Genomic DNA, 17,915 nt, shown 5'->3' on the forward strand with positions numbered 1-17,915 from the left:
ATTCAAAGATAATTTATGGCTGGCTTGATTCAAAAATACTTCCTTATCTCTTTCAGTATTTGATACCGTATATATTATGTAACCTACTAGCACTAAATCTCTAACACCTTTTGATTCCTAGGTCGATTTTCCTGTGCGTATAAGAGGCTAGATGATTCAGATGATTGAAGAATTACTATCCGGGTGAACACTTGATAGAAAATTACAAGTTACGGGAATGAGAGTATTCAAGTGAACACAACAATGTATTTTAGTTAAAAATATAGTACAGAAGAGTATCTAGATTCAAGCTTTCCCTGAGAACAAGAGAGTGGGACTTTTACATTTAATACAAAAGGGAAATTAGTTTCACCGCCGTGATTCAAATGCTGCCCCTCCCCGCGTCTTTGCCCTCACATCCTGAGATGTCATAAAGTACGCAAACCCAAGCGACTTGATCAGTCCCAACCATCGAAGGCCTGGTATACGCTCCAATGATGAATTCCCTGAATATTTTTCAATATAAAGTCTCATCGCTGCAACATCAATCTCAATTGGACTTTCATGGTGCGCATATCTTGTCGACAATTCCTCCTCATTGCTTTCGTTGACCAAGGCATCCGTCAGACCACGGGCTGCTACTTTCGCAGGGATCATGTGGAAATGACCATCCCAGCTGCTAAAATCAGGCAGTTTTCCCGAGATTTCGATGTATCGGATTAATTCGTCCAAGTGGTCGCCATTGGAAACAGGAGATACGTCCGCGGATGGAGGGATAAAGCGATGCACCTGCGTGGGTATCCCTAGACACGCTGTTGCTCGCTCTAGTATCTGTTCACTAGCCCACCGTGTAGCAACATAGCCGTCCGTTCCGTCTGTAGGAGGAAAATTGCCTGCAACAGACACAGCTACGGGCCTCGCATCTCGAGGAAAAACCCCGGCCGTTGAGATATAATGAATTGGGATTCGACGGGGTGCGGCTAATCGGACCAGTTCTTTGGTTGGAAGGACGTTGCTGGGTCGCAGTGAGTGGTAGTTGTCCCAGAATGACCGCACAGCGCCCATGTGAAGAATCGCATCCACTTCGCGGGATAGGACTTCGAATCCGCTCTCGGTCAGACCCAGCTGCGGTGCTGCAAGGTCACCATGGTGAATGACAATCTTGGACGAGGACACAGGCAGCTTGCGGGGAGACTCAGAGCCTTTGTTTCGCACTGCTACGCAATGGATCCTGCTAACCCCGGCGTTGGCAATCAGCTCGGGAAGAACATATTTTGCGAGGAAGCCTGTTGTGCCGGTGACAAGAACAACCCTCTTCTCCTTCTGGATCGGCGGCAAACTCGCACGGACGGGCAATTTGTAGTCTGACAGAGCCGTCTCTTCCTCCCAGTCAATCTTTTGGACTCTTGCGGCTTCTTCAATATGTTGGGCCATCCCGCGCAGGGTGTTGGCATCGAGAAGATCCAGCAGGCGTACCGCGACGTCGAAGACGTCACGGATACGCGACTGGAGGCGGATCACGAGTAGCGAGTTGCCCCCGACAGAGAAAAAGCTTGTCGAGGGAACAATGTTGAAACCGAGCTCTTGGTTCCGGAGCACATCTAACCATACGCGCTTCAGTTGCTCCATGGTCTGGGTCAGTTCCTCCTCGTCTTCGGTTGTCATTTTTCTCTCGGGCAGAGGCAAGCTTTGGATAGATTTCCGGTCCACCTTGGAATGGTTCGTGAGAGGAAACTTTTCCAGTGGGATTGCAAGCACCGGGATCATATACTGAGGAAGAGGCAGATGGCTCAACAAAGATTGCAAGAAGCCCTCCTCATCCGTGACTTCGTGATGGGGACTGAACACAACATGTACTACTAGGAATTCCGGATCGCTACCACGGAGGGTCACGACGGCATCTCCTAGGGCTCCAGCTGATTCGCGAATTATGTTACTCTCAATGTCGCTGAGTTCGATACGAAGACCGCGTATTTTGACTTGGGCATCTCCTGCTATGCGGCTGTGGAATACCATGGCGCCATCTTCCTGCAAGTGGCCAATGTCTCCGGTGCGATACATGCGAGTCCACCCCGCAGAGACATGGTCGGGAGTCGCGAATGGATTGTGAATAAAATGCATATCGGTTAGCTTTTTGTTGTTCAAATAACCCAAGGATACGCCGGCGCCGCCGATATAGATTTCACCCGGTATGCCAGCCGGTACAGGCTTGAGCTGCTCGTCTAGTACATAGGTCACGTAGTTTGGAAGGGAGTATCCGCAGGGAATACGGCCTTCGCCTGGTTGTTCTCTGTAGTTGATCTCCATCTTGTGCGATGAGATGGAAATTTCTGTGGGGCCATATGAATTGAAGAATCGAAGACGTGGAAGATCAAGTTTATTGAATTGGCTTGTAACAGCAGCGGCCAATGGCTCGCCACCCCCAAAGGCAAACTTCCAGCTGGATGCCTGTCGGAGGTTCTCTGCGCCAAATTGCATCCAGAGTGAATACTCCGACGGGGTGGCTTTGGTGTAAGTAATTCCTTGCTGTCGCACAAGCTTGGTGATCTCCAGCGGATCCCCACGCTTGCTCCAGGGAACAATATAGACCGTGCCACCGTTGACCAAGCCTGTATATATTTGATCCGAAGAGTGGTTGAAGGTGAACGAGCTTTGCTGCAAGACGCATTCCGCGCCCAGTCCCCAGGTCTTGGTGTAGCCTTCGATCTCGTTCCGAAGACCAGAGTGCATAACGACGATGCCCTTGGGTGTGCCGGTTGACCCGCTGGTGTACAGTATCGCCGCCACTGAATCCGACCGGGCGCTATTTGAAACGGGAGCCGACGGCCTTGGTCCTAGACGTGAAACATCAATAATCCTGGCGTTAGGCACGTTCAACTGCGGTACATCCTGAGTAGTGGAGCTATCGGTGAGGATTGCGGACGCGTCGCAATCGACCGCAACTGTAGCCAGCCTAGGAAGGGGGTTTCGAAGATCTAGAGGCACGTAGACACAACCAATGCGCATGATGGCAAGCATGGAGCATATCCAGTCAGCAGTGGCCTGTTGGAAAACAAGCACCCGAGCCCCCGGTTGAATACCACAATTTCCCAGTATCTCGCCGATGGCCTCGACCCTATTGATCATGTCAGTGTAGGACATGTCCTTCCCCGAGTCATCCTTGAGAGCGATTGCGTTCGGTCTCCCCTTGGCCACTTGATCAATACGATGGGGTAGGGTTTCAGGCCAGGTTGACACGAGATTCGGCCCTAGAATGACGCTTAGCTATCATCTTTAGGTCTTATCCGGCGAAGGCTCACCTCGACCAAGTTCCAGAGCACGAGTTAGCTGTTGATTGCTAAACAGTGGGGTATTCTCCAGAAATAGCGTAATGTCCCCGGTAAGAACGTCAAGTAAATTCAGGTACGTATCGAGCAGCAAATTGGCGGCTGTGAGATCGTAGAGAGACTTCTGCGCTCGAATGGTGACTAGGGCCCCCGTGGCGCTCTCCGTCACATCCAACGTGATATCGTATGCCGTTCGCCCCGGATGCATTTCCTGTACCTCGAATTGACAATCCCCCCAAGGATGCTTGTCCTGACTCCCCGGTCGGTAGTCGAAAAATGCCTGGAAGAGGGGACTATGGGTCGAGGAGCGCGGTACATTCAGCTCCGTCAGGAGCACATCGAATGGGAGGCGGGAGTTGCTCAGCGCCGCATACGTCGTATTTCGGGCCTCTGTGATGGCGTCTGCAAACCGTTGGCCCGACTTGCGATGGAAACGGAGAGGCAGCAAATTGAGGAAGAATCCAATGCTTTCCATGACATCGCTGTCATTGCGATTGGCGTCGGCGATGCCGATCGTCAAATCCTGAACCGTGGTGAACCGGAAAAGCATCAATTTAAAAGCTGCCAGGTGAAAATGGAATGCGGTGGCCTTCTGTGCCCTAGCAGCTGCCTTGACTCGCGATGTCAGCTCAGGGTCCAGCCGTGTCTCTACCTGATGAATATCAAAGCGGTGCATTGGCACGCGCGAGCCTCCGTGCGCAATAGGCAGCAGGGGTAGGACTGGCGGCTCATCGGGGAAGATACCCTGCCAGAATTTCAATTCGTCCACCATGCCTCCATTTTCAAACTCCTGTCTTTGGGCCCTAGAGTAATCAGGGAATTGCCGAGGCGGTGGCCCTAGCGGGAGACCTTTGTAGGCCTTCTCAAGCTCGGCTAGGAAGACCTGGTAGCTGAAGCCGTCCATGAGAATGTGGTGGTAGTTAAAAAGAAGAAAGTGAACGTTGGGGCTCAATGTGAGGAGAATGACTCGCATAAGTTCACCTCTCTCAAGATTGAAGACGTGAGCCTTAAGCTTGGTATACTCCACAGCGACATCTTCCAGTTTGTCGATATTCCAGTGCTCCAGCTCCAGCGTGAGCTGTACAATGACTCTTTGCGAGGCAAGATCAGCCTCGTTCTCATGAGGCACAAAGCATGTCCGAAGCCCTTCGTGTCGGCTGGCGACGATACGAACGGCGCGGTCAAGAGCGTCCACGCGCATACTACCGGTCACCCGGTAGTAGAAGGCCACATTAAAAGTCGTTGGGTCCTGAAGAAAGTGGCCGAGAAACCAGAAGCGGGACTGGGCGAAGGATATCTGCTCACTCTTCAAAAACGTCAACGCCCGCTGCGTGAGAGGAGGCGACGACGTACCTTTCTCGGTTGACTTGAGAGACTCCTCGGAGGGCGCAGATGTTGTTGAATCCACCACTGACTGGGCATCCGGTGAGCTGGTGCCTGTGGGAGGCGTGTCTGCAGAGGCGGTACTGGACACTGCAGCTTTGGGTTGAGGTTTCGGTGTCGGTATCGACGGTTTGGCCCCAATTTTGGCGCGGATCTCCTCGGGCAGTTTGCCCAGCGTCTGCTCACAGATCTCGGACAGGGACCCTCCCCCGAGGAGCTTGAGAACTGGGAAATCGACCTTGACCTCCTTCAAGAACCAGGAACGCACTTCGACGGCGACCAACGAGTCAATTCCTAGCTCAGTGAGAGAGGCACCATGGTCCATCGCCTCGTCGGAGATTTGCAGGATGGCCTGTAGCTTGGCCGAGAAACAGTCTATATAATGGTCAAGATTCTCGGTATTTAGTAAATCCTAGATCTGACCCCACTTACCTTTTAGAACGTTCAAAGCATCGTCTAAGGAGGCCGCATTTGCGACCTGTTCAATGACAGGCAAGCTGGCTTTCTTGTCGTCATGCTTGGAATCGACACCCTGGACCTCAACAATGCAGTGGGAGAACAGGGGATTATCAAACCAGGGCCCCTTGATCTCCTCGTCGCTGCGGATTGTGCGGATGCCCGTCGTAACTACCGGAATTAATTTATACTCTGGATGTCCAGCCCGGATGGTCTCCGCGAACATCTGGTGGAATTCCGCCTCGGAGATCGCCATGTATCCGTATTTGCGCAGCTGGTCCACGACCACCTGGCCTGCCCGTTCAACGTACCCCACGCCAGCAACTCGACCAATGTCGAATGCTGACCCTGCCCTCCCGCGCAAGCGTCGCTGCCGCGCAAGACTCGTCATGTAACCACATGCGGCAGCGTAATTACACTGCCCGGGGTTGCCCACCAGACACGCTAGAGACGAGAACATGATGAAGAAATCCAAATTGTCGTTGTAGAATGCTTCGTCTAGATTGTTGGAACCTTCAATCTTGGGAACGATCGCCTCGTGCATCATGGAGAACGACATGTCTTCAAAGAGCGTGTCGTGGAGAACCATGGCTCCGTTGGCAACACCGGCGATGGGCGGGCATGACGATCGTATCTCGTGGACCGCTTGCTCAAGGCTTGATTTGTCGGTTATGTCCCTGCCAGAAGAAAAAAGAAGTTAGTTGGGGCAAACCTGGGGTCCCTCGGATAAACATACAGAGGCAAGAATTTGACCGTTGCGTCTGTTCCCTTGAATGTTTCCAGCCATTTTGTATCAACATTTGGACGACGACTCGTGAGAATCACGTATCCGGCTCCATTTCGCACCATCCACTCGCATAGTGACTTGCCAATTTGCCCACTGAGACCCACGAGAAGGTAAGTCTTGTCTGCAGAGAACAGGCGCTCAGCGTCAAGAGGCCGCACCGCCACCTTCACTGTCTCATCTGATATCCAATCGAGGACGGTAGTCGGCGGGTGAGGCTTTGAGGTGCTGGTTAAATGGGACAGTGTAATCACCCGTGTATGAGAGTCGACAAGGGTAACATCCTTCGCACTACGGATAGCATCTTTGAGGGCCGTCAAGATGGCAGCGTGATCATGGCTGAGCAGCTGAGGCTGGTGTGCAAGTAGCGTTGAGAGGTCAACACGCTTGCACAGCGAAGGCAGGGCCGCCAATATCTTGTCACTGAAAATATCACCGACCTCAGCCGTGACCACGTCCAGGAAATGGGTCACTCTCGGTGGCAGCAATCTGCGGACGACATATTCTGGTAGTCCGCGATTCAGGCTGATCCATGTGTTGTCTTCTGTGTCCTCAACGGAGATAAATGTAGCACGGACTTTCTTTACTGCAGCTTGTCGAACGAGCGCTGCTGTAAACGATCTATTCTGCCTGGAGGCATGTACCAGCAGATGGCTGCCAGAAGGGACCGCTTGAATAGCGCTGGTGGCGAGTAGCTCACTTGTCACTGCAACCAGAAGACCGGACGTCGAGGTTCTTTCGTTATTCACCGCCACGCTTACAACTGGTGTAACCTCTGAGGAGTTGGTTAGCGACAGTGCGACAACCGCATCATTGTTGGACGTATTTCTGCCAATACTGAGGTAAAGGAACGCATCCGAGGTAACTTTCAGTGCGGCCAGACTCGAGTACAGGACGCGCACTTGTGATTGATTCTCCTTGGGAGCAACAGGAAGCGTGTCTTCCTGCAAGAGCGGAGGGAGCGTGGCAGTTGACTGGGAAACAAAGACCTTTGACTTAGCCAGAGAGAGCTTCTGGGTCACGGCTCTCCTGGAGGTGTTCAGGCGATTATTGTACTCTGCATTGGCAAGCAGGCGGGCCACCTTCCATTGCCCACCCTCGAAGAAGAATTCGGGTTCATTGGACCAAAGCAACTGGTGGGCTGTCTCGCCAGCACTATTCCATGCCTCTAAGGCAGTCTGGCGCAAAAGATATTCGGAAATGACCTTGGGGACGTCGTCATCTAGACGGGCTAAGTCGAGATGGTTCAGAGCAATGTGTGGCATCTCGTGGCTAATAACACGGCCGAAGCTGATACTCGCCATATGGTACGGGTTCTCTCCCTGGGCGCCCGAAGTCACCCAGAGAACTCGCCGGGACAGCCTGAAAAGCCGCTTGATGCTGTCCATCCTCTCGGCGGTGAGGTCCTTGAAAATGGGATAGTCCAGGTCTACCAGATTAATGAACGTGCTCATGGGTGAGACTCGATCGGCATCGGTTGGCAAATCCTCGAGAATCGTCACCTGGCCACAGAAACGGCTCAGCTGCTCAGAGACCTGCTCACTGATGCGGGAGGTAACGAGCGATGTGCCCCCGAGGATCACAAGCTCGTCGATATACACCGGCGGGGTGGGAGATGCCAACGGGCGTCGAAGGAAGTTTACTTGGTCATTGACAGCCTGTGCCGCAATAATGGAAAAGGGCCAGGCGAGTCCATTGATTTCCGGAGTGATGGTATCAACGCCGGCAAACCCAGCCTTGCGGAGCGCCGTATGCCATGCTCCGGGTGCGATAGTCGGCGCGAGCTTGCGGCCGTCGTCAACCCCGAGCCACCATCCTGGGAGACCACCCATGATGTTGCTAAACCGAATTGGCCAGTTGTTGGTTGCCTCTAGCAGCATCAAGTACCCCCCTGGCTTCAGCAGTCGTCGAGTGTTTTCAAGCGTCTGGTGCAACGAGATCGTGGCGTGAAGAACGTTGGAGGCGATGATAATATCATATGAGTGGACATTGAACCCCTGCGACACCGGTGATTTCTCGACGTCAAAGACCTTGAACGTCATTTTGTCATTATGGGCACGAAAAAGGTCGGCGGCGTGCTGGAAGAAACCCGCCGAGACGTCTGTGTAGGTGTATGACGAGTATGTTTTGCCAATCGCGTCCAACACAGCCTTGGTGGCACCACCAGTACCAGCACCTGTGTGAGTTAGCATGGATTACACAATCACAGACAGAGAGACTACCGACCAATTTCTAGGATGTTCATATGGGGGTAGCGATGTGTGATTTGCTGCATCATCTGCGCCATGAAGGAGTTGTACTTTGCGAATCCAACACCTTTCTTGTAGAAGTCATCCAGCATGTTATCCCGAAGCATATGCTCAAGCACAGTTGTCTCGCCTCGTACGACGGCTGGAATGTGCTCTCCAACGGCTGAGATGAGCTTCAAGTCGACACTGTCTGGGTATCTAGAGGCACGTCAGCAAAGATATTCAGTAGAACGGCTGTTCCTTCGGATACGTACTCAGCCAAGAGTGTCTTTACATCTTGCTCCGTATCAGTGGCCCACTCCTTTTTTATATAAGGGTGACGACCGCTCAGTACAGAGGACAAATTATGCTCCATGAAATTTCGAAGAGCCCGGTGATGAGGCTGACCATTTTCCCATTCATTTTCCGTGATTTCTGACTTCCACCTGCGGAGATAATAGTACGAGACCCTCTCGCACAGCCCAGCCAGCGCAATTTCATAATCGCTAGGATATTCGTCGTTCGTAATGGAGCTGCCGTTCGGCGCGGCAACGTCCCACTTTGTATAGGAGAACAGGCGACGGTCATCCGCCTCAGTCGCCGGCGCGAAAGGCACCATCACCAGGTCGTCCACCTGGATCAGGGTCTCACGGCCATCTGCACTGAAGATTTCCGCACTACCACGGATTGCAACAGATTCTGGCTCATGCAGAACTATAGATATGGGCAATTTGGCACCAGCAGCTGCCACAGACGCGCAGAGAGTAGGGTTGATGCGAATGGTGCGGATCGATGTCGGAACATGGATGGACCAAAGACGCTCGTCTCCGGGTGCTGAATGCGCCAGCAGAGCGGCCTGGAATGCAATATCAAGCGTCGATGGGTGTACCAGGAAAGCAGAATCGGCGTCGGCATATGGATAGCTGGATACCAGGCCAGAACACTGTTCGAATCGTCGCTTTGGCGCCGACAGGCCCCGGAAAGGTCCGGTGTAACCGTACCCGAGCTCCAGGAGAGATGAATAGAAGCGATCGGCATCTACCTCCACCATAGTGGAGTCTTCGAGAGGCTTGGATAACAGAGTAGTGGGCGAAAAGGCGCCAAACGCTATTCTGACCTGCCCGCTGGCCACCAAATCCATCTCGTCGGTGCCCGTATTAGGGCACGCATAATACGAGAACTCGGCTGTCTGTTCCTGGTCGGTACCAGCATGGCTAATGGACGTGATCGCGGTCAAAGTGACAAGAGTCTCGACGGCAAAGTTCCCGGTATCCTCGAATGCAATAGCCTTGCGGATGATCAGGTTGTGAAGTTCGAACAGGGTGACGGATCTCTCGCCTGCAACGCTTTTAGCCGCCTCAAAGGCCGTGGCAATGTAGCCCGCCGCCGGAAAGACGGTTTGCCCTTGGAGCTGGTGGCCGTTGAGCCAGGTGATTTCACTAGCCTTGAGCACATTCGTCCAGCGACGGTCGCGCTCCGTATTAGCTGCAGAGGGGACGCCGAGTAGCTCATGTACGGGCTCTACAATGGCGCGCATCTTTCGAGAAATCCGTGCCTCATGGCGATGTGTTCTTGCCCGGCTCCAGGGATAGGAGGGAAGTCCAACAAGTAAGCTTGGTGATGCATCTCCCGCAAGAGCTTTCCTGCAAGCCTCAAAGTCAACACTGCCGTGACCGAGACTGGTCCAGATGAAACCTAGTGCGTCCGAAAAGGCTTCAACGTCGTTACTCCCTCGGTTGAGGATCCCAGTATACGGTAGGGCAGATCGCACGTCGGATATATTTTGAGTCGCTGGACCTTTGAGTGCCGGATGTGGCCCGACCTCGAGGGCAATTGTGAGCTGGTCGCCCGCCGCGTTCTTCACGGCTTCAGCAAAGAGAACGGCGTTTGTCATGTTGTCCCTCCAGTAGATATCTCGGAGCTCATCCGCGGGCTGCATCACTTCGCCAGCGGTGACACTAGAATACCACGTGCACGAGGGGTCGCGGTCCTTGTTCACCTCAATTCCGCATTTCCGGAGAGACTGGATATACGCATCTCCACACTGCAGCATATGGTGAGAGTGATAGGCCGTGTCGACCTTGAGCAGCCGGGCGAACTTCTTCTCCTCGTCAAAAACCTTCTTCGCATGGACGACGGCATCCGCATTACCCGAAAGGGTGACACTAGCAGCAGAGTTATGCGCCGCGATTTGAAGACGGCCCCGGAAGAAGGGAAGATCTATGAGATCCTGCGCGTCCTCCCACGATGTACCGACTGCCAGCATCGCCCCCTTCTGGCCGCTCGGGTCACAGGCCAAATGGGCGTGAAGCCCGCGGTAGTATGCAATGCGTACCGCGTCGTGCGCGGAGAAGAAGCCAGCAGCGTACGCGGCCGCGATTTCACCAGAGGAGTGGCCTACCACAGCCTCAAAGGTGATACCAGCTGCGCGCAGAAGCTCGACTATGATGATCTGAATCACCGTACATAGGGGTTGCGACAGTGCGGCCTGAAGGATACGAGAATTTTCCGGCCCGGCTAGCAGCTCCTCCTCGATGCTCCAATCTGGACGATCAGATGGAGGTAGAGTTGCCAGGGACCTGTCTAGATCATGGATTTTCTCGCGAACCATAGGCACGGAGCGAATGAGCTGTGCACCCATCGACGCCCACTGTGCACCCTGCCCGGTGAACACACCTAGGACTCGAACTGGCGCAGGGCTCGACCGGATGCCAACCGTGCTTCCAGGATTTGCCTTGACAGCAGCCAGCTGCTGGTCAATCTTGGTGATCAGCCCATCGATGGTCAAAGCCGAAAGCGCTGTCTTGACGGCGAATTGACTGCGACGGGACTGCAACGTCCAGCCCAGGTCAGGGAGATTCAGGTCCTGCCGGGTCTTCAAAAAGGCCGAGAACGATTCCAATAGCGCGACAAGAGAACCCTCGGATACTGCAGAAAAGGTAAACGGAGTAACCGGTACAACATTGAGATTAACCGACGTGGAACCTCCTGTCGGTGGCAGGTATTGCTCCAGAATAGCATGGGCATTGCTGCCACCAAACCCTGATGAGAGTTATTACAGCAATTCATGGTTTTATTTGATACTGTGAGTGCGCTTACCGAAGCTATTGACACTGACGCGTCGTGGAACGCCCTCTGGCAGTGCCGGCCAAGTCTTCACGCTCGTTGGGACATGCAGTCCCCGATAGTAAGGCTCAATGGACGGATTCAGGCGGTTAAAGAGCAGGTTGGGGGGAATTTCACCCTTCTGAATGGCCAGAGATCCCTTGATGACCCCGGCAAGCCCTGCTGTGCCCTCCGTATGACCAATAATGGTCTTGATAGACCCCACAAACAAAGGATCAGAGACATCACGTTGCCCAAAACACAGCTGAATGGCAGCGGCTTCCCGCGGATCTCCCACCTGGACCCCAGAGTCAGTCAGAATCTTGCCAGTGCTTGCATCTCCCCAGATGGTGCATATGAATATGGGTATACCTTGGTTCCCGTTCCATGTGCCTCAAAGTACTGTGGCCTGTCGCGGGGCTCGTTGATATCCAGTCCAGCTCGCGCGTAGGTTTGCTGGATCAGGGCCGCTTGAGCCTCCGAGCTGGGCACAGTGAGACCGGTGGAGCGTCCGTCTTGGTTAGTGGCTGTGCCGCGAATCAGACACTCGATATGGTCGCCGTCTGCGATTGCGTCGCTCAAGCGCTTCAGAATCACCGTTGCGATACCGTCGCCGCGCGCATAGCCGTCGGCGTCGACATCCCACATACGGGAGCGACTTGTCGGAGAAAGAAGGTTCATTTTGCTCTCGGCGACGTATATTTCTGCTTCATAATCAGTCCAGGTCTCTCCATTTCAGCGCACAAGCATATGTGTCAGCAAAACCCATGGGAACAAAGTAGACGCACCCGGTCCCAACATCAATTCGGCGCCGCACGCCACCGCAACCTTGGACTCCCCGGTGCGCAAGGACTGCACGCCCTGATGTAGCGCAATCAAACTAGACGAACATGCCGTGTCCATCATGACGCTCGGCCCATGCCAGTTGAAGAAATACGAGATGCGGTTGGCCATGATGCTCCGGGCAGTGCCAGTCGCGAAATAAGTCGGGAGGCTGTTCAGATCCCGCAGTAGAATGTCGTGGTAATCCACGGCCATATTACCCACGTAGACGGCCGTGTCGGAGCCGTTGAGGCTCTCTATGGTGTGACCGCCAGATTCGAGGGCCTCGTAGACGGTTTCGAGGAGCAGCCGCTGCTGTGGGTCAATTGAGTCCGCTTCATTGGCGCTGATGTTGAAGAATGTCGCGTCGAATTCCCAGAGGTCCTCCTCTAGCAGGTAGGATTGTCGGACGTTGGTCGTGCCATGGTGAGCTCCGTCTGGATGATAGAAGCCACGCAGGTCGAAGCGGTCCGGGGTGATCTCCTTCGAAACGTCCCGCGGGGCTCGTAGGAGCTTCCACAGATTTGAGGGAGAGTCGGCACCTCCAGGAAACCGACAGGCACTGCCGACGATGGCGATCGGCTCGGGCGATGACACTGTCATGGCGGGCCTGATTCTAATTGAGTAGATGTGCTTGAGTGTGGTGATTTGGTACAGGGAAGTTAAGAGTAGGAAGGTTGTCTACAGTCAATGTTTCCTCAAATACGATGCTGAGTGGGATCTGTTAGTGCTACACTCTATATTTGAATACTGCATAGGTGGTATGCATTCGATGCCTATGATACCTGTCCATGGATGCTAAAGTTAGGGCAGCCTAGAACTAAGGTACGCCGTCCAGAGATCGGCAGGGAATTCGCCGGTCGAGAACAAGGGACCAATCAATAACGGTAGATACGATATATCGGAGGTTTCTAGTGCTAATACACCGAACGCCGACCGATCCTCTCGGGCCTAATGGTAGTAGTTTCTGGGGTATGAGGGCGCCAGCGCCGAGTGAGTCTCCGATACCCAACAGGGGGCTCCTACCCTCTATTTGCACTTCATCCACCGTATTCGTAGCTCTCCTCGGCATCGGGACATGAGTCCAGTTGTCTGTCCAGATCCTGTATATAGTATTCAAAACAAAATTCCCTCTACTAAATGAAGTCCGTTTCATGTCATAAACCATCTAAAGACGAAGGGTTTGCTGCAGACGCACCAGCCGCTGCTGGACCTGGATTTCTAAATCCCGAATCGCTCCACTGGCAGCACCGGATGGCCCTGTTGTATTCCTATGCAATGCACGATCTCGTTGCGCAGATGGCAGAGCGGACAGTATGGCTTCAACGGCCTGGCAGAGGCGTTGAATGAAATAGGAAGTCAGTTGCACTACCATCACGATCCGCAGATCAGCCTGGGACTGGGTCTGGACGTCCGACGAGTGATCGGCTCCCAGAAGGTTAGTTCCACTATGCTGCATGTCCGCATCGTGTTGCAAAGTAGCCAGGATTTCGCTGTAGGTGTTAAGGATTAGAGTGTGGCAGGCCAGCACGAGGTGCCGGATGACAGGGTCAGATCCTGCCGTGAGAGACATGTGTCCTGAAGCAGGAGGAGAGCTACCTCCGCCTGTGGCATCGAGGAGAAGCTCGTCGGAATTGTCAGGAGCAGGTGGTTGGATCCGACTTGCAGCTGTAGAATGGGAGCGATCGGCCAACGCCCCCGTGGATGCTTTACGTCCATGGGTAGAGGGTTGACTGATTTGCAAGCTGCACAGAATGCACAGTAGCTGGCGCGAAGCAGACAGCGTTTCGTACAGAATGTTCGTTCCTGTACCAGTGCTAGTCGCAGTTCCTCGGTTTGGGGATGGAACAGTGCTCTGGCTCATCATTGCAGGCAATATCCGAGTGCCGTCTGGAACCAACCACTCCGCGATAGACTCGAAGAGAGAGTCCCCAATCAGTGAGCGGTGAAGATCCCTTGAGCGCCGCATCGTGGTGAAGACTCCACTTGATCGATACAGGGGATAAAGACGGACGCTCAGTTCCGACAGCTGTGCGATGTTATCTCCAACATTTGCGGCTTCTTCGGTTCCCCAGGCTTCCAGAACTGCATCAATGCGATCTAGCGGGGGCGTTAGATGAGGCGGGTGCGATAATAGAGGCGTTGCAAGAGCCCAGTCCATGTCTATATCGGGCAGCGACCCCGGCAGTTCGCCCGCCGCCGCGAGGTTGACGTCGGCCCCAAAGCACACCGACGTTGGCTCCCATGGCCATACAGCAGCCCCGGTGCAGTCCAAGGGAAGAAGAGGGCCGCCGTCGATTTCTCCAGGATCCGATAGCACGGCAGCCGCGGGAGATCTCGACGTAGCGCCGGCTTGGCGATGGCCACTCGGACGACGGCCTTTTCTCAGCGTGGCGCTATAGACACACCGGGCGCCTTGCCGGAGGCACCGAACGCAGGGATCGGTTTTACCGGGGCTCTTGCGCGAGCATCGAAGCTTTTGGCCGTGACATCGGTCGCAGGATTGTCGACTGGGCAATGGTTCCGCGGGTTCGGTGTTGGTGGACATTGGAGGCTTGTTACGAGGCACGCTTCAATGAAGATCTAACAGGAATGATCAAAAGGAGATCAACGCACGGCACGAAGGAATGGGCTTGGCGACGGCGTCAATTTATGTACCGCTATGGAATTACGATTGCGTGCTGCAGATAAGCCCGTTATTTGTCCATGGTCCGTAAAGATATAAAGGTACGTAAATTATCTTTGACCAGGGTCGCGCTGCAAGCCGCTCTGTAACGGAACTCAGGGTCCTATTCCGACGGTACGGGAGAGCCAAAGTACCATCCTGACCGGATTAGGAAGGTTGAAAACATCACCCTACCGCCTAGACAAACCATACCGCCTACCACTTTCACTGCTCACCTAGTCAACCATATCAATAAATAAATATTCATCTAAAGAACCAATCAATATACGTACGTGTACGCGCGCATTAGTAAATGTAGGCCTTCTATTCTCCATCCCTATCCCTTATCTTCTGCATCTTCTATTACTACTACTACTACTACTACTACTACTACTACTACTACTACTACTTCTACTACTACTATTTGTACTAAATCGATATACCTCACTAGGGATTATCACTATCAACACAATCGAAAATTTATGCCCTTCGGTATCATGTATATTGGAGCTAAAGTTGTATCGCGACCTAATATCCTACTATACTAAGCTCTACAATCTTTACTAACTCGACGCGAGGCTATATCTAGAAAAGGGAATACAGTATACGAAGATTTAGGGTGTGACCGCATATCGTAACAGCGGAAGATCGAGACCTAGTCCATCATCATATATAATGAACCATAATCAAGAACTACGAGATATTGTTCATAATAAGATTAGTTGTGAAACTCTAAGTCTTCTACCTCGAGAGATAGCTCTATGAAAATAGCGAGAAAAGAAAACCATTAATCAGTAGAGCTTAATACTATATAGCGTTATAAATAAGCTCTATAATATCGCTACTTTTACCCTAGTAACAAGGCGTATATTTATTTCTTTAATAAGATACTAAGCGAAGGTGCAGTAAACGTATTTAAGATATTGTTATACAATCCAAAAATTAAGCTTAATTAGGCGATATTTATCTAGTTATAAATAGGAAATAAATAGGTTAAATATTTTAAATACACTCTCTAGTTGTTAATGTGCTACTTGCAGGGTAGCGGCCTGTTAGTCAGGTAAGAAAAATGAATACAATATTGAATCGTTATAGAATCGAGGAAGAATAGTGAAGGTGTATATCTCCAATAATTGAATTTTGAAGAGATTCAGTTCGAAAGAAAGGGGAATTCTCTTTTTATAATCTTAATATCGTCATTCCGCTGTTCACTGACGGCATGACGATGAAGGAGTCCGAATCCGACTTGTTGTTTCCTGTGAACGCATATCTTCATTTTTCAATAAGCATATGCGTCATGCATATGATTTGTATCCGAAGTCGGCCGGAATAACATCAAGTATTATACATTTGGTTGTTCCATAACACTAGTAATGTATATCGAACTCCTCTAGTTTCCTATTATACGAAATTCTCCATCTACACGAATTAGTATTAATATAATAAATTAGTTTTCCTATTTATCAGATTTAAACCCTATTAAAGAATCAATTGGCTCTACTAAAAGACCTATTAGTACAGCTATATCCTAAGCTATGTACTATACCTCATACTAAGGCTACTAGAGAGTGTCTAATATTTACTACGTAGGATATTTAGTCGAACCTAGATACTCGTATTCTAGATAGTTTCAGCAAGAGCATATACAACCATATGGAAGCGATAATCGAAGGCGGTGGGTGGTATACTAGCTACTGAGGATATGTGTACAATATAGCATTTTCTGCTGGCAGAATCTTGTATAATATAGGGGGCTAGATTCAAGCTTCCTGGTCCAGACTGTATGGTAGTATTTGTAGGGGGTCGGTTGCAGGCTAATCCCTGCATCTCTCAGCGCGATATCCGCAAAGGCGCTGCTCGAAGAGTGATCTCATTCTCAAATGGCAAGGCAGAATCGAAGCATCCCCGCTAAGAGATAGCGTTCGTTTCAAGGATTCAAATCAGCCGTAGTCTAATCCGTCAGTGGACCCCTGTCGCCTCTGACGAAGGTAGTCTGAACTGGTGGGAAAATCGGTTGATAATATACTGCTCCACCGTCTCGTTGCTCGGTGTGTCTGGATTCAACGGGCTCGTGGCATCTAGATCTCCGTGCCAGAACGTGGCGACGGACAGCCGCTCCCCACCCCCCTTGTTGATGACTCGATGCCGCGTGCTTTTGTATTCCCCACCGGTCCACTTCTGGATCATATCCCCCAGGTTCACCACGTAGACGTCTTCCTGCGCCGGAATCGCGACCCACTCCTCTTTCGCCGCATGCCATACCTCCAGGCCATCCTTGCCGGGCTGTTGAAGTAGACAAGTAACGCCCCCAAAGTCGGTATGGGGGCCTGCCCCGAACTGTCGGGGGTCGGACGAGTTATGGGGGGGTACCGGATAAGTTTCATGAAGACGCCCGGGTGTTTGGTGAACCCATCCAGGACACTCACGGGGTGACCCAGGCCTTGAACCAGTATCTCCCACAGAATGCGACCCAGTCGGAGCATCTCACCGTAGTATTTCCAGACGGGGCCATGGAATACCTCCTCGGGAAGCTCGGGCCATACGTTGGGTCCGTGGATAAATGAGGTCTCCACCCCTGGCTCCTCGGGTCCGATGTAGAAACCCTGACGATCGTGTCAATGCTTATCAAGCCCCACTACTCCACAGGGGAATACGCACCTCCTTTGAATCCGGTAAAATGTCCTCATGTTGCAGCTGGTCCCCGGACCCTTCGTACCCACGATGGCAGGTGCGCTTCTTCAACGACATGGCGATTTTCTGCTCCCGTGGAAGATGAAACAAATTTCTTGTGCTCTGCAACATGGCATTTTGCGTGCTCAGAGGGACCCCGTGGTTCCTGATCTGCAGGAAGCCGTGTCGGAGGCACGCGTCGCGGACATCGAGGATAAGCTGGCTCTTGTCCTCTGGCGATTTGGGGACCGTGTATCGACTAATGTCGATTGTTGGCAGAAAGGCGTCCACGGGCGTCGTCATGGCTCTTGGATTGGGGGAATTGGGATGGGTGGGGGTGGGTGGGGGAATTCACCGTGGCTGATAATGTCGTTTCCAGAGTGATCGTCGAGGTGACATTGATTAAGTCTTATATCCCGGCCTGTTAGCTGTTTCCAGGCCAGGTTCCGAATCCCTCAGAACGTAGGTGCATATGTAGAGGCCTCTGACATCCGGCT

At 52.3% G+C, this 17,915-nt stretch overlaps 3 protein-coding genes across 3 annotated transcripts; all 3 read right to left on the minus strand.

The window, feature by feature from the left end:
• Positions 1–348: 348 nt before the first annotated feature.
• On the minus strand, positions 349–12,686 carry N7462_001483 (hybrid PKS-NRPS biosynthetic cluster; the record flags this gene model as incomplete). The annotated part of the gene is made up of 9 exons (XM_057073209.1): positions 349–3,227; positions 3,279–5,063; positions 5,121–5,821; positions 5,881–8,104; positions 8,155–8,375; positions 8,432–11,198; positions 11,256–11,559; positions 11,634–11,965; positions 12,050–12,686. The coding sequence occupies 9 exons, from the start codon at positions 12,684–12,686 to the stop codon at positions 349–351; spliced, it is 11,850 nt and encodes a 3,949-aa protein (XP_056936850.1).
• A 565-nt stretch (positions 12,687–13,251) lies between these two features.
• N7462_001484 (Zn(II)2Cys6 transcription factor domain-containing protein) lies at positions 13,252–14,631 on the minus strand (the record flags this gene model as incomplete). Its single annotated transcript, XM_057073210.1, has 1 exon — positions 13,252–14,631. One exon carries the CDS (start codon positions 14,629–14,631, stop codon positions 13,252–13,254), a length of 1,380 nt encoding a protein of 459 aa, XP_056936851.1.
• Positions 14,632–16,707: 2,076 nt separating this feature from the next.
• N7462_001485 (isopenicillin N synthase family dioxygenase) lies at positions 16,708–17,721 on the minus strand (the record flags this gene model as incomplete). Its single annotated transcript, XM_057073211.1, has 3 exons — positions 16,708–17,085; positions 17,175–17,351; positions 17,407–17,721. 3 exons carry the CDS (start codon positions 17,719–17,721, stop codon positions 16,708–16,710), a joined length of 870 nt encoding a protein of 289 aa, XP_056936852.1.
• Positions 17,722–17,915: the final 194 nt, after the last annotated feature.

Source organism: Penicillium macrosclerotiorum (assembly GCF_028827735.1).
Source record: "Penicillium macrosclerotiorum strain IBT 26536 chromosome Unknown utg000002l_segment0_segment0, whole genome shotgun sequence".
In the NCBI taxonomy this organism is placed as follows: Eukaryota; Fungi; Ascomycota; class Eurotiomycetes; order Eurotiales; family Aspergillaceae; genus Penicillium; species Penicillium macrosclerotiorum.